Source organism: Carettochelys insculpta, chromosome 9 (genome assembly GCF_033958435.1).
Source record: "Carettochelys insculpta isolate YL-2023 chromosome 9, ASM3395843v1, whole genome shotgun sequence".
Taxonomy (NCBI): Eukaryota; Metazoa; Chordata; order Testudines; family Carettochelyidae; genus Carettochelys; species Carettochelys insculpta.
Window position 1 is genome coordinate 23,155,575 of NC_134145.1, and position 12,920 is coordinate 23,168,494.

Below are 12,920 nucleotides of genomic sequence, written 5' to 3' on the forward strand. Positions count from 1 at the left end.
TGAATACCTCTGCTAAATTCAGATATATCTAGTGGTGATAGACCTTTGCTTTTCCATATGCTGTGAAATAAATAATATCCCCAACAACTAATTAAGTTTAAATAATGTTCCGTTTAATTAATCTCACTTTTGCCTATGCTATGAAAAGTATCAGAGTCCTAGAGCCACAGTCTTTCAATTCAAAGACTGCTCAAGGTTTATGTGAGCATATTAACTGAAGGCAGACCAAATGAAAAAATCCTCTTTTTAAAGCACAGAACTGAAATGCAGTTTTTATGGAGCATTTAAAACCAACAGTCCTTGTTTATTCTCCCAACTGAGTATCAGATATGGTCTGATAACGGTAGACTCACTTTCATGCCTAGAAGAGCGCAAAAGCATTTCAGTGATGTCACTGTTTGTCAGGTGCTAAACAAAAGGATGATAATTTGCTTGGTTGTCACCATTGCTAGTTTATGCAATATATGTATGGTCACAAATATGGTAGAACCCTCATGCAGCCCTTTTTAAAATATTTTCACAGAGCAGTTTTACATTGGCTGAAATTCCACCACAAGTAAAATTGCAATGTTCATATTGCCCTGCATTGGAACTCTGTGTTATTTTCATTTTCATTCACTGTAAACAGAGTGCCTCTGTAACTGAAGCTTTGTCTACACTACAGCTTATGTTGGCACAACTTATGTCACTTAGACCACATCTACACTAACAGGAAAGGTTGAATTAAGATATGCTATTCTAGTTACGTTAATTGTGTAGCTGGAGTCAAAGTACCTTAAATTTGAGCTTCTGCGCCGTCTCCACTGAGGAGCAGGAGTACTGGTACCAACAGGAGGTGCTTCCGAGTTCAATTTAGCATGTCCCTACCAGACATGAAAAATCAAACTCTGGAAGATCAATTGCCGTAACATCAAACTTCTCCATAGTGAAGCATGCCCTCAGGAGTGCAAATAAACCACCCCCCGACTGACACAAGTTACACAGACATAAATGTCAGTGTGGACAGAACTATGACAGCAAGAGAATGTCTCCTTTTGACATAGTTATTGCTGCTTGTGGCTGTGGTTTTATTATGCCAGTGGTAGAGCTCTCTCGGTCTCTCTCTCTGTCTCTCTCTCTCTCTCTCTCCTGTTGGCACAGAGTGTCTTCGCCAAACATGCTGCAAAGGCACAGCCACAGTGCTGTAAGTGTAGACATGCCCTGAACTCATGCTCACCTAAGTAATAGGCAGAAGACATGAATAAAGTGTATTAGTTCTCGAAATTATAACATAGACCATACTAAGTCATTGGCCCCTGTAGACAACTGCCATTGACATCAGTAACTAACTGTGCAAAAATGTTAGTTAATTAATGCAACAATTAACTGGCTTTCCTGGTATAGTGTCAGATTTTCTGTTCAGTCACAAAATTTCAGTGCACATACTTGTATATGCAATTGCAGACAGATGAAAAATTCTAACACCTGCAAACAATGTGCCACTTAGAATTTGCCCTGAAAAACCCTAATTTGCCTGGTGGATTCTATTGGTATAAACTCTTGCACATGCAAGCACACAGTTGATACTTCAAAGTGAAAATACCACAGAGTTTCAGACCTTTGCAACTGACTCTAACAAGACCAGGATTTCAGCCCTTGAGAACTGGGTGAATTGAAGGCAGCATGTAGAGATCCTGTGGGAGTAGGTGCTCTTTGAAACAGCACATGCAAGAAGAACTCAGCTGAAATATATGAGCATTCTAAACATCTCACCATGGCTCAGTTATAATGATAGTAAATGTCAAACGATCACTGTTTCATTCCCAGTTCTGTTTCTGAGGTGAAGCACTACGGACACAGAAAGGCCCACCACACACTTCAAAACTTAACACTTGTCAGGGATTTGTACCCTGATCCCTCTGCTCTGCAGCTGCACAAAGAGAGGGAGGCTGGGGAAGGAGTGGCTCAGAGAATATTCTTCTGGTGGATTTTCCTTTTACGTCAAGTGTCTTTGCTCCGTTTTTTGCCTAGCTTTTTGTCAGGAGCCTAAAAATTGCTGCACTCGGGCCTGTAATGTACAGTGAGGTTCAAGACACAAATGACAGGCAGTAGGCACAAGAGCTTTGAAGAGTTTGTTTGCCAGCAGGGACACTAGTTTACTGCAGCTCTACTCTAGGGGCAGCTGTCTGCACTTTCCAAGAGCTAGACTCCAAATGAGGCAGCTGTTCCAAACACGTATAAATAAAAGAAATGTGTTCCTATGGGAACCTTTGCAATATTAGATTACCTATTCCCCAGCTAGGGTTTCCTTTCAGTTCACTTTCTCACAGAGAATTGTAGATTGCAGCATACATTTTCAGAGCTGTGCATGTGGCATTTTGCTTCTTAGCTCACTAAAAACATACTTAAGATGTACCCCATGGATTATCCCTTAATGATGTGCTTACTATTAATTGTCCTTTCCTCTTACAAATGAAATTGTTTAGAACAGATTTACAACACAGTCATGGAGAAAGTATCAATTCAGACACAGACTCACCCACATTAGGTCAGGATGATGAAGGAAAAATGAATGATATGTCAACCCACCAATAAATATTATTTTTTCATGGGTGGGTAAGATTTTTTCCAGAATAATTTAAGTACGCTCAATTTTATTTTTATTCCTTAACATTTCAGAGGGCAGAAAGCACCAGAAAACCCTTGTGGGAATCCATCTCCTTATTTTGCGCAAAATAAAAAGATTTAAAGTCAAACGTTGCTACTGCATATACCTAACAGCTCTTTGAGGCAAGGATTGATTACTGCATGTCTGAACAAATGCTAGCACAATGGAGATCAAATCCTGGTTAGCTCCTCTGGGTGCTATTGTCATATCAGTAAAAGGTGGGCTGGTTTATGCATTTAAGATAGTGTTTCAATAGCAAGTTAATCTGTTCTGGAAAGCATTTTTTTTGTTAGTACCAAACCAATTTTGGTTTATATTTAAAATGGAATATAAATTATAGAAAACATTAGTTTATATAGTGGCATAGTAGATGCAATGAGACTAGAGCCAAACCAGCTATTTGCAATTAATTTCATTTATGTAGCTGCTTTTTCCATTTGTATTATCCATGAGCAGACATACAGACTTCCTAGTGGTTCAATATTATTTAACAAATGCCTTATGTGAATCTGTCTTATTCTGGGGATTGTTCAGAAATGGTTCACTTCGACTAAGCCCTGATCCAAAGGACCTTGAAGTCAATGGAAGGACTCCCATTTATTTTAATGGCTTTGGATCAGTGCTGGGTTGTTTCAGATAATTGCTATTCATAATAAGCTGTTTATGCTGGGTGATGAAATACTACTGGTAAATTGCATGGTATTATTTCTGCTGCTGCCCCACAGAGATATTTTGCAATGATTATCAAACACTATTTCTTTATAGAAAAGTCCTAATGGATATAATAGAAAAAGGTAGCCTTCCTATATCTTCTTAAACCATCCTACACAACTGAATAAAAATTTATATCTTTACATGGACCATTCTATACAATTCTATTACAATCATGAAAAAGGAGATTATTCATGATTAAAGTCTATGATATTTCACAGAATTTCTATTAAAACCTGATTTTTTAAATTGTTATACAATTATGTACAACTCTTCCAAAGGGCCTCCAGGACTGTTCATGGAAGTATTTCTATGAGTGTACATGACATTTTTTTCCTTCTGTGAACACCTTAGCAATCAAAAAAAAATCATGTGTTAATGTTTATGGGAAACGAATGACGTGGTTCAAATTATGACATAAAATTGTTATATTTATTGATGGGATTATGCAGCATCCACCTAGTTCTCTCTCTCTCTCTCTCTCTCTCTCTCTCTCTCTGTCTCTCCCTCAGAGACATCATAAGCAATCTCACAAAGGGCTGATAAAAACCAGTCCTCAATGGCAGTGTTCTTTCCTTAAGTGATGTCATGTACTACTTATGCAGAGTAAATACAGTAACATAGATATTGTTTTCTTTTGCATATACCCACTACAGCACATACACACAAAGGGAGAGAAGGAGTCTGGCTTTATGAGTCATGTATTAATGCAAACATCCCCAAAGAGTCAATATGATTTTCACTCAAAACCAAAACATTAGTTATAAGTTTGTAGCTTCTGTGGAATATTTCAAATATGTGGCAGTGATCCATGTTTTGCACGTTGAAGGAATGCTCTAGTTTTAAATCAGTACATTCAGACCAGCCTGTCTCAGCAACAAAACAGCATGAGATCCCCTTGAAGAATTCACTTGATCCCCATACAGGCCATTGAGGTAAACAAAGATGACCTTTGATTTCGCTGCACTCAGAAGAAGATGGAACAGTGTTCTGTACAGCAATCTCAAACCAACGTCCTTCACAAATTCACTGTGTTTCTCTAAGCCATTGCATAAATATAGGCTGGACTTCTCAATGGAAGGGAGTTTAATGCCCCATTCCAATTGAAATTCACTTGATTCCCTTGCATTCCAACCCTCTCCATCCCAGGTACAGACTTAATACATTATACATGTGTACTGCTCCCCGGACATAACGTCATGTATGTTCAGGGTCTAAAATCTGGACGTGAGGGGCTCAGAGACAACGTTTGATTTCTCTCTAGGAACGTACAACTACGTATACACGTCATATCAGAGTGAAGGGAAAGAGAAAGTTATCTTTGATTATGACCTTGCCAGAGGTTGGGGCCCAAACGTACTGCTCACATTCTATCGGGGCAATTGTAAAAATGCACCTTCCCTACAACTGGAAGACTGCATATGATTAATATGGATCTCGATTCTGTCTTCGGCTGTATTCCTTGGAATAGTGGGCATACAGTGTGAGCCGCTTGCCCATGATCTATGAGGGTTTGGGGTAAATGTTCCAAGGCACTCTGGTCACTTATTAGCCTAACTAGTATTAAGTGCCAGTGGGGCTTAGGGTCTGTCAGCATGACCCTTCAGTTTGGACTACAGGGAATGAATTGCTGTGCACATTGGAGTGGGCATTGGTAACTACCCTGTGTGGATGCTGCTTATGCAAACTAAAAGGTAAAATAAGTGTATGGAAATATACATATCTCATGGAGCTGGAAGGGACCTCAGGAGGTCATTGAGTCCAGTTTGCTGTCCTCTCAGCTGGACCAAGCACCCTACCTGTGAGATTTGTTTTAAATCTATTTGTCCCACATCTCTAAATGGCCTCTATAAGGACTAAGCTTACAACCCGGGGTTATAAGGCCAATGCTCAAACCATTGAGCTAGCCCAATATCACCTTACTTAAACTAGTAGCAAAGCAGACATGAGCCTCTCAGCTGTATCTTTGTATGAAGACCCTCAAGCCTTATTTTTTCCTACTCTAACCTGCCCCAGGCCCTCAAAAGGCCTCCTCAAGGATTGAGCGCACCACCCTGAGGCTTATAAGGCCTAGGAGCTAACCACTGAGCTATCCCGCCCCCCTTTAGCTAATTTGGATTAAGTCAGTCCTCTTTGAACAGGATTAAATCAATGTAAACAAGCTGTGTCCACCTGGGGGAGTTACAATACACCAGGCTAGTGCCTACTGCAGTTCATATCCTACTCCACGCAGCAGGACCGATCGGACAAGCGCTAAGGCTCTGATTTAGGTCTGTACTCACACAACAAATGCAGTTTTAGGTATTGTTTCTTTTATGAAAACTGCTGAGCTTGAGTTGGGTGCTATTGGCATTGTATATTTTGACCAGGACACAAATTAGGTATCATTGCCCGAACATTGTTTCTGAGCTATAAATTAGTATTAATTAACAATATCATGGAGCTGGAGCAGTGAGAAAGTATTGTTTCTGTAAACAGCCAGAATGAAGCCATGGCTTGAGGTTAGTCACTAAATTGGTAAATATTTTATCCAGTAAGTAAAAGTAATGTTGGAGGAAAGGCTCTCTCTTTCCTGTGGCCCACTGACCTACACATTAGCTACTGAACCCATGAAGGAGACATGCTTCAGGGAAACACAGGCTACATCTATGCTACAGAGCTCTTTTCAAAGAAGCCCTTCTGGAAGATCTCTTCCAAAAGAACTTCTTTCAAAATAGCAATGAAGGGTCCTGTGGCACCTTATAGACTAACAGAAAAGTTTTGAGCATGAACTTTCGTGAGCAAAGACTCACTTCATCAGATGCTGATGAACTTCTTTCAAAATAGTGCGTCCACACACAAAAAAGCAGATCAAAAAAGTGATCTGCTCTTTCAAAAGAATGGGCCAGTGACTGAAAAATCAGGCCCCAGGAGGACAGCTCTTTTGAAAAAAAGTGGGCCTGGGGAGCATCTCAACATGTTTTCTTTTGAAAGAAGCTTTCAAAAGGGGGCAGGCTTCCTGAAATGGGAAAGGAAGAGCAGTTTCCAAAGGAGCACCTCAGTCTTTGGATCTACTTTCAAAAGAACACTTTTTGTGTGTAGACGCTCCACAGAATCTTTCGAAAGAGCCCCCTTCTTTCAAAGAATTTGCTAGTGTAGACACAGGCATGATGTATATTCACTTTTTTAAATATAAATCTTACATATACTGAGCGCTGTGCAGCTTTGTTGCTGATTGTAACCAAAGTCAGGACTGAATCAGAATCCCAGACCTTTGGGAAAATTCACTTCTGGGTCTGAAGTTCATGGATAAACAAACCAAGATCTTAGATCAAACAGCTCCAATAAGTGGGAGATTTTGAGCTGGTTCTCTAATTAAAGCACACTGGTTGGTGTAAGGCACAAAAGCCAATTGAATTTAATGGCCTCTGCTATGCAATGATTCCACTGTCCAGTTTCCGAAAAATTACTAGGACATTATATACAGCTAACTGTAAAACTCTGCTTGTGTCCAAAGCTCTAAAAAAAGGGCTATAGTCTAGTATCTCTTGGTGTCTATTCTTAACTCTGCTGCTTGTCTGCTGTGTTAACTTAAGCAAAGCACTGTACTTTTCTGTTCTGCAGTTTGCCTATCTGTAAAAGATGTACAATAACGTAGCTCATAGTTATCACAGTCAAGTGACAAGTATCAGAGGGGTAACTGTGTTAGTCTGTATCCGCAAAAACAATGAAACATCCTGTGGTACCTTTTAAACTAACAGAGTTTTTAGAGCATAAGCTTTTGTGGGCAAAGACCTGCTTCATCAGATGCAACTGATGAAGTGGCTCTTTGCCCATGAAAGCTTATGCTCGAAAAAATTTGTTAGACTGTAAGGTGCCACAGGACTTCTTGTTACACTTGAATGACTAATATTTGTGAAGCATCATGGATTTAAGGGGCTAAAGAAAGGAAACAAATTAACAAAGACTTCCAAGATAATGCTTATACTATTATTTAAACTACCTCACCACCTGCAAAAGTATTCCCCCCAAAAGTTTTTTCTCCAAAGAAGCAAATAGATGAGCTGCTCTCAAAACCAGTTTTTGTCTCCCTCCCTCTTCTGTAAAAGCTTATTCAACACAGAACAAAAATGTCAAGTATCTTTATACATTTAAAAAATAAGATGATATGTCAGGGAGGAAAGGAACATCTTTTATGTTTTTATTAGTCAGAGTGTCCTTTTGAAGGAGAAAAGTCATTTCGTTCCTGTAATAAAGGTTATAGCAGAAAACTAGAGAGTTTTTTTTTTAAATGAAAAAGGTCTGATTTAAAATCATCTTTGGTACAATTGAGACTAAAAGATAAAATATTACCCAGGTCTAACCATTCTTGGAAACCACACAACTTTTTCAGGCATAAGATCAACCAGGTTGTGACAACCTTACCTGCCATTAGCAACTTGCCACACTGAAATCACCAGGGAAACTGCACTGCTGCAAATAATCTTGTGTCCTTTCCAACGATGTCTCCAACCAGCGTACCTGGAGATGCTATGTAACCGTAACCGCTGTGAATCACTATATATATATATATATATATATATATATATCTTGCCTTATTCTGTTATGCCTCCCTAGAAATACAGCTCTCGTGAGGCTTCTTGTTTTCTTTTCCATGTGTATGCTCAATTTCTGTTTGTCTGTTATCTGAGAAGAGCCAGTAAAGGACAGTCTGTACGTGATAGCTCTTTACAAATGAGGATAGATAAACCCATTGGCAATGTGGTGGTAGTAGTCGGTACCACTGAAAGACAGCTCAGGGATGTTCTTTGTCAGAGCAACTCATTTGCGAGAACCTGATAGCAGCGATGCATAAAATATTGATGCCTAGAATAGCTACTAAAATAGCAATTTACAAGCAGTTGTGAAGCCAAACCAGGATATTTGAAGAAAGTAACTTTGGGCATGTGAGTGGTGCACATGTGTTTGATTTACAGTTGTGAATAAGAGTCCTTCACTCTGAAGGCTTTACTGTGAATGCTGGTGGCATCTAAGCAGGTATATTCCATGCTAGTGTCTTTTGCTTCAAAGTTTGTTAATTAAAAAAGCCAAAATCTGATGCAAATCATTATGGTAATTGTAATCCAGGTCTCATGTCAATTTTTCAGCACTGGTCAACACCCCTCCCATGGCCTGTCCTTGGACGACATGAGGAGGAATTTTCAGTACCCGCCTATTGACAGAAATGGTGAGTACAAGTAGAACTCTCATCTTCAGCAAAAGCTGAGTGTAATTGTGTTTGGTTTTCCTTGGGGCCCATGCACTTACCTGTGAATTTAAGTGATATGAGTCAGGAGGCATTTGTCACCCCACACTGAAAATGATCTGCCTTGGAGAGGGAGGGGACACACCATGTTGTCAGAGGAGACCAAAGCTCCAGTGGTTCTTGAGGGTGGCTCTTAGCTGAAGTGAGTATGGCATTGTCACTCCCTGCAAGGAGGGTCCCTGGCAGATGTTCTCTGGGGGTTAGAATCTGGAGCTGAGGGAGATGCAGGAGGACTGAGGCCCTGGTGACCTCTTAGGTGTATTTGAGCAGACCTCAGGCATGGTAATTTCAGGCATTTGCTGTGACAACTGCTTATTCCCACTAATCACCACTGTCACACTGCACTTTTGCTGTTTGTTGTCACTACCTGATTTTGTTTGTCTTACGCTAAGATCAGAAGGGCCAGGTTTGCAAAGGCCTGACATTAAAGATATTAACTGAAATCAGTGGGAGCTAGGCACCAAGAGACGATTAAAAAAATCTAGCCCTAAACATTTGGGAAAGGGGCTGTCTGTTCATTGACTGGGGTCTCTGGGCACTCCTGTACTGTAAATAAAAGCAACAATTGTTATGAAAACGGATGGTGCTAGAGTAAGTGGGATCATTTAAGGCAAGGGCAGGGAAAGTTTTTGGTTCAGGAATCAGACTCACAAAAAAAAACAGTCGGGGGGCCACACAAGTGAACAACAAAATAAAAAAAATCCCCTCATCCCCCTCCCCAGAGTCTAGGGGTACCTGAGCTAATAGATTCTGGGGGCTCCCCTACACTCTGGGGAGTGCTAAAAATGAGGGTTCCATGTGAGAGGAGGCCTCCAGGAAGCAGGTTTTGGGTATGGGGTCTGGAAGGAAGAGAGATATAGGAGCAGGCTGGCGGTGGAGGGTCTGGATGGGATGGGGGTGCAGGAGCATGCTGTGGGTGGGGAGGTCAGTGGGAGGGGGTGCAGGAGTGGCCTGAGAGTGCAGCATCTGGGCAATGAGGGTCATTTTCCTGGTGCAGCTCCCTGTGGGGACACCTATGACTGTCTCCCCTGCCGCTCCCAGGCACTGCCCTCAGCTGCTCGGCTTGGCTGCAGTTCCAGCCAGTTAGAGCAGCTGGGGAAAAGGCTCTCCAGGCTGTGCTTCTCGGTGCTGACATTCCCCCAGCTGGGGGAAGAGGGAGGGTGAATGGGGGAGCATGGCAGCAGTCTGCAGAACCACTTTCTGCCCCCGCTAGGCAAAGCCCATGGGTCAGACCTGGCCCTGGCCTGCCTGACTCTGGCCCATGAAGCTCAGGGCTCCACACTCTGCTGTGGGCTGGATACAGTGGAGGGGAGCTCCAGGCCTCAGGACAGGATCCAGGCAAGCTGCAGGCCAGTTGCAGGCTGCGGGCCGGGGGTTCCTCCCCACTGCCCTCAGTTTACGGGAAAGAAGCTTATTCACCTCAGACTTGTAGCCAGTTCTTGTGGCACATCCCAGGCTGGTTGGAGAACACGTTCTTCTGGAAGAAGTTAGGGCTCCACATGTGACAGCCTCACTCTGTGCTTTAAATGGGACACTTATTGTTGCGGGGGAGGTGGGCGGGGGGAACACAGGATGGCTGTGAAAACTGAAAAATTATCACAATAAAGTGCATGGCCCAGAAACAGTCTTAGGCCAATGGCAGTGGAGAGTGGTTATGTCAATAATACACAGGAGCTATCAAGAACCAGCACGATCAATGGCACTAACACTGAGGAGTGCCACAGGAAATGACACGAATAATAAATAACACTCAGCACACTTCTTCCATGGCACTTTGCTAAGGAGGACAAGTGAGATTATCCCCAGTGTATTACAAAGAGCTAATTGAAACTCAGACAGTAGAACTGACTTGGCCAGGGTAACACTTAAAGGGCGTGAATGTAACCCAGGTCTCCTGTGCCTTTTCTCCCAGACCACAACAGCAATTAAAGGCAGTAGGGTGCAGGTAAACAGCCACTGAAGACAAGACTTGCAAGAGCAGGAGCCTGAAGGGATGTTCCTGAATCCAGATTATTACATAAATAAGTGGCCAGATTTTCAAACATGCTGAGCACCCAGCAGGTCCTACCAAGGTTCCCAGGCGCTAGCTGTTTATCACATTAGAAAATGTGCACACTTATTTAAGTGCCCAAACAAGGCGCTCAGAGGCAGATTTTAGGAAACCATTTTTTTAAATCTAGGTACAACATAAGTGGAAGGTCGATAGTATTGTCACCTCCGGCCAGAGGGCATAACCAATAATGGGGAGCTTGCACATTTGTTTCTATTGGGTGTCCAGTGCTTCGATATATCTGTTAGTGCAATCCAGTTTATGTACAAAGTTGCTATTCCCCAGCACACAGTAGAAACAAACAACAGCAGGCAGCTTCCTTGCTCACAATGTACAAGCTCCTTCTCCAGTTAGGAGTGTGCCCAGGGAAGATTGTGTCTCTGCTCCCCCTCACAAGTGCCTCTCTCCTTGCCGCCTCACTTGCTTGGCCTCCCACCGCACCATCCACCCCCATTTAGCCGGTCAGTCCCCTAGCCCATACAGTTGCACTGGTTCCAGGGAAACCACTGTGATTCTCCATGGATTAAGTTCTTGCTCAGGCCTTTCCATGTGGCCCAGTGCCTTGAGCAGCAGCTTCTGCTGTTTCCTGCTCTCTCTGGCTACAGCTGCACGAGCGGATTTTGCTGATGAAATTATGGTTGTGTCGACAAAACAGTGGACAGTCCATGCACAAAATGTGTTTTGTCCACAGTTTGTTGACAAAAGTCGGCACTTCCACTGACAACCTCCTGCCTCTGCCAGAGGAGGAGGAGCGCCCATTGGCAACAGGTTCTGATGACAAAAAAACTGCTTAAACACCGCCAGGGGGCCTCTCTCGACAGACAGGACATCCAAAACAATGGGCAGCCCTGTCTGCTGTGCTTCCGGGTGCCTGTTTTGTCGAGAGAGCAGCCAGCCAGGCCAGCCACTCTGTCGACAGAGCGGAGTGCTCTCCTGATTGGCTTTTGTGTGTGGCCGCACTCTGTCAACAGACGTTCTGTTGGGAAATCTCTTCCGCGAGCGACTTCTGTCGACAGATCGCTGTAGTGTAACTGTAGCCACTATGTAAAATTGGCTAAGTTGGTCCTGCCACTTACCCTGACTAAAGGGTGTTGCGCACCCCCTATTGGTTTCACCAGGGCTGTGACTGCCTACTTATGAAAGACCATTTTGGTGAGACCCATTAACACATCACCATAACAGTACTGTGTAGAGGTAGGCACTTGACCTCCACAGTTATATTAAAATATGATAAGCGATTTAGAATTATTTAAAGAATGGCACTTCCAACTCTGCAGCTGCGCATAAAACCAGCCTGAGTTCAAGCATATTGGGTCTTGTTCAAATCTGCAGGCCACATGTTTTTGTAGAGCACATCCTGCACTCTGATGTCTCCACAAGTAAATTGCCCCAGCACACACATGCATAGAAACCCTTCATGCCTTTGGCCCTAATAGTGGCAATTCCAGCAGTTTCACTGATTCTGCACTAACCACCTCAGTGGGCCATGACCATTTTGCACTCACCAGTGTAGTGGCAGCCATAAGTCTAGGTAGGCAGGGCTTTTGGATCCCAGTGATGTTTGATATAGTTGGCAGCCCTTTTACCCTAACTACATATAAGGCTTGTTTACACTTGTGCCCAGCTTCGAAGGGGGCAGGTGAATCAGGGCCACAGGAGATGACTAATGAAGTGCTGTGGTGAATACACAGCTCTTCATTAGGCTAATTTTCTGCACCCGCATCCACCCTTCCCCCCCCGGCAGCAACTTCAAAGCTTCAAACTTCAAAGTGCCAGTGTACATGTAGCCGCATATGTGTAGATCCAGTCATAGAGCATCAAAGGGCTAAATCAGGGATGTCAAACCTTTTTTTTTCAGTGAGAGCCACACAGCAAATTTTTACATGTTCCAGGGACAAAACACAAAGTAGCCCCAAACCACTCCCCCAGCCGCAGGTTTAACCCATCACAGCCCCCAACCACACTGAGCCCCGAGAGCTGCACTGAGCCATGCCCAGCCCTGAGAGCTAAGTGGCTGCCTTTTAAAAATGGTGCCCCTGCCAGCTCCACAGGTCAGATTAAAAAGTTCCGCTGGCCAGATTCTGGCCCACAGGCCACATGTTGGACACCCCTGGGTTAAATGATAGGCACTAAGGCCTGACAATGATTTTTCCTCCTGGGGAATGAAGCGATGGTTTGGGGCGCCATAAAGGTGTTGCCCACGCTGCAAGAGTCTTTAGCTTGTGTCT

General features: G+C 43.1%; 1 protein-coding gene across 2 annotated transcripts in view; it reads left to right on the forward strand.

The window, feature by feature from the left end:
• Positions 1 to 12,920, forward strand: part of TNNI3K (TNNI3 interacting kinase) — a 167,986-nt gene that overhangs the window by 152,395 nt on the left and 2,671 nt on the right. For both annotated transcript variants that reach the window (XM_075002557.1, XM_075002558.1), the window contains one exon: positions 8,485 to 8,564. In XM_075002557.1, coding sequence (XP_074858658.1) covers positions 8,485 to 8,564 — 80 coding nt within the window. The remainder of the gene's footprint in view (positions 1 to 8,484; positions 8,565 to 12,920) is intronic.